The sequence below is a fragment of the Musca autumnalis genome, unplaced genomic scaffold (genome assembly GCF_047663935.1).
Source record: "Musca autumnalis isolate F117 unplaced genomic scaffold, ASM4766393v1 scaffold_5, whole genome shotgun sequence".
NCBI lineage: Eukaryota > Metazoa > Arthropoda > Insecta > Diptera > Muscidae > Musca > Musca autumnalis.
In genome coordinates this window covers 30,654,855-30,656,977 of record NW_027412088.1, presented here as the reverse complement: position 1 = coordinate 30,656,977, position 2,123 = coordinate 30,654,855, and the positions used below count along the sequence as shown (strand labels likewise).

General features: G+C 38.6%; 1 protein-coding gene across 1 annotated transcript; it reads right to left on the bottom strand.

Moving 5' to 3' along the window:
• Positions 1-330: 330 nt before the first annotated feature.
• wcd (U3 small nucleolar RNA-associated protein 18 homolog wicked) lies at positions 331-2,123 on the bottom strand. The gene has a single exon (XM_073988248.1). It carries the CDS (start codon positions 2,007-2,009, stop codon positions 426-428), a length of 1,584 nt encoding a protein of 527 aa, XP_073844349.1. The 5' UTR covers positions 2,010-2,123; the 3' UTR covers positions 331-425.

Here is a 2,123-nt window from a genome sequence, read left to right as displayed (position 1 = left end):
GAGGGTGCAAGTCGGACTTCTCTTCATAACGATGAGTGCAGACTGGATTTATTTTAAGCTCAATGATTCATTCGTTACGCCAATTATTGGGTAATTTACAATCAACCCGATAATGAATGTAAACTCCCCGTGAGTTTTGTCTCTCTGCCGTTGAGACTTAAAGGAAAAAGTTTCATATTCATGATCGGGCTAAATAACTCAGGAAATTCAGCCAACATTACGCCGAGTAGGGTTCTAACTCACAACTCCATCCCTCCTCACTTTCCATTTACTCTACTCAGACATAAAGAAGTTTCTCCCCCTTCCATTAAAAAAAACTTCAAAGAACAATTTACTTAACTTAATTTTATTTCAAAACATTTTTTAGATATAAAAATAATATATATTTTATTAATATACACCATCATACATATTAATTGTTTCTATTAATAATTTTTAAAATGCTTAAGTCTAAACAATGGACACTCCTTATTGTTTCCCATTGCCAAGTAGGCTGAATGTGGTGAGAATTCCATATATCTTACACTACCCAGCTTAGGCATGAATCCGGGGAAATTTGCATAAACAGTGCCGGAGGGAAAGTGTGCCAATTTCACAGCATTTGGACAACGTTGTGATGCAAAACCCAATAACTCGGAACTATGATTGAATTTAACACAACTTATGGCCGTTGTTAGATTAAGGAAACTTTTGATTGGCAGTGGTGTCTGGGTTTGCATAACGTTTTCAAAATCATAAACATTAACAACACCCTCCATACTGCCAGTGGCCAGCATACGTTGATTGGGTGATAAATCCATGGCCTTACCAGCAATACAACCATCATCAATGAATCTATGTTCCAAACGTTGTTGACGCATTGAGAAGACACACACATTGGCCGAGTTTCCGCTTACAATCAGTCTTTGCGAATCATTGGTGAAACACATGGAAGCAACATTATCATTTTGTTTAAAGGAAGCAATAATTTCGAATGTTTTGGCCTCTTGTATGTGAATTTCACCGCAACGCCCCGCCGACACCAAGTAACGACCACAAGGAGATATAATAAAGTTGCACATATTTCCACTATCCTTGCGCAACTGATAGCGTGTCTCTTTTGCTGTCATCAGATCATATAAATAGGCATGGTGGACAAAGGAACCGAACACCGCCTTCGTGCCACAGGGTAAAAGGCGAGCACATTTAATTGCGAAATTGGGTATGTGAATATTATGGAGCTTGTCATTCTGGGTACCATCGATGGCATAAATTGAAGCTATACCCTTATCTCCGGCCACCAAGGCTGCTGTGCTTGTTGGATGAAATTGTATGCTATTGATATTGCCCTCTGCATAAGTGGCACGGTTAACATCTTTCACACGTTTGGCATTGAGGTGTTTATCAGCCAAAATACCTTCCGGTGGTTTGTTAAGAAAACCCACAGTTCTCAACAAATCGCCATCATCTCCCTCATCATCTGAATTTTTGGCTTTATCTTTCTCCTCCAAACTGGCCCATTTGGGTTGATTTACAATGCGAGTAAAGCGTGCTGTCAAATGTTCCTTATAGGTTTTGTCCATTTTCAAATGATCCAAGGGGCCAGTGTGTTTTGTCTCTTTTTTAACATCGCCCAACTGGATAACTTCATCATCTTCATCAACCCATACCGGTTTTCGCTTTTTCTTTGTAACATTTTCTGTACCATCCTCCTTGTCATCTTCATCATCTGACTGACTGCCATCATCTTCAGCCTTGGCTTTCTGTCCCACAGCTCTTTTAAGATTTTTCAACAATTTATTTTTATCACCAAACAAAACTTTATCCATGGGGACTTCTAAGGTACCGGTTGTCTCCACAGTTTTGCTTTTCTTTCCTTCATCATTGGCACTGTTTTCGTTTGCAACTTCTTCCTCGTTCTCTTCTTCAGCAGAAGCATCGCCTTTTTCTTCAGCTTCTTCCTTTTCACGGTACTCAGCAATGAGTTCATTCAACTCTTGCATATCATCACTTAGCTCATCATCACTCATTTTTAGTGGAATTTTTTTAAAGGTATTAAAATGCAAAAGAGTTTAAATAAATAAAACACACTTCAGTCGTCAATTGTGTCCAACACGTTTTTTACTATTTACAATTTTAAATGT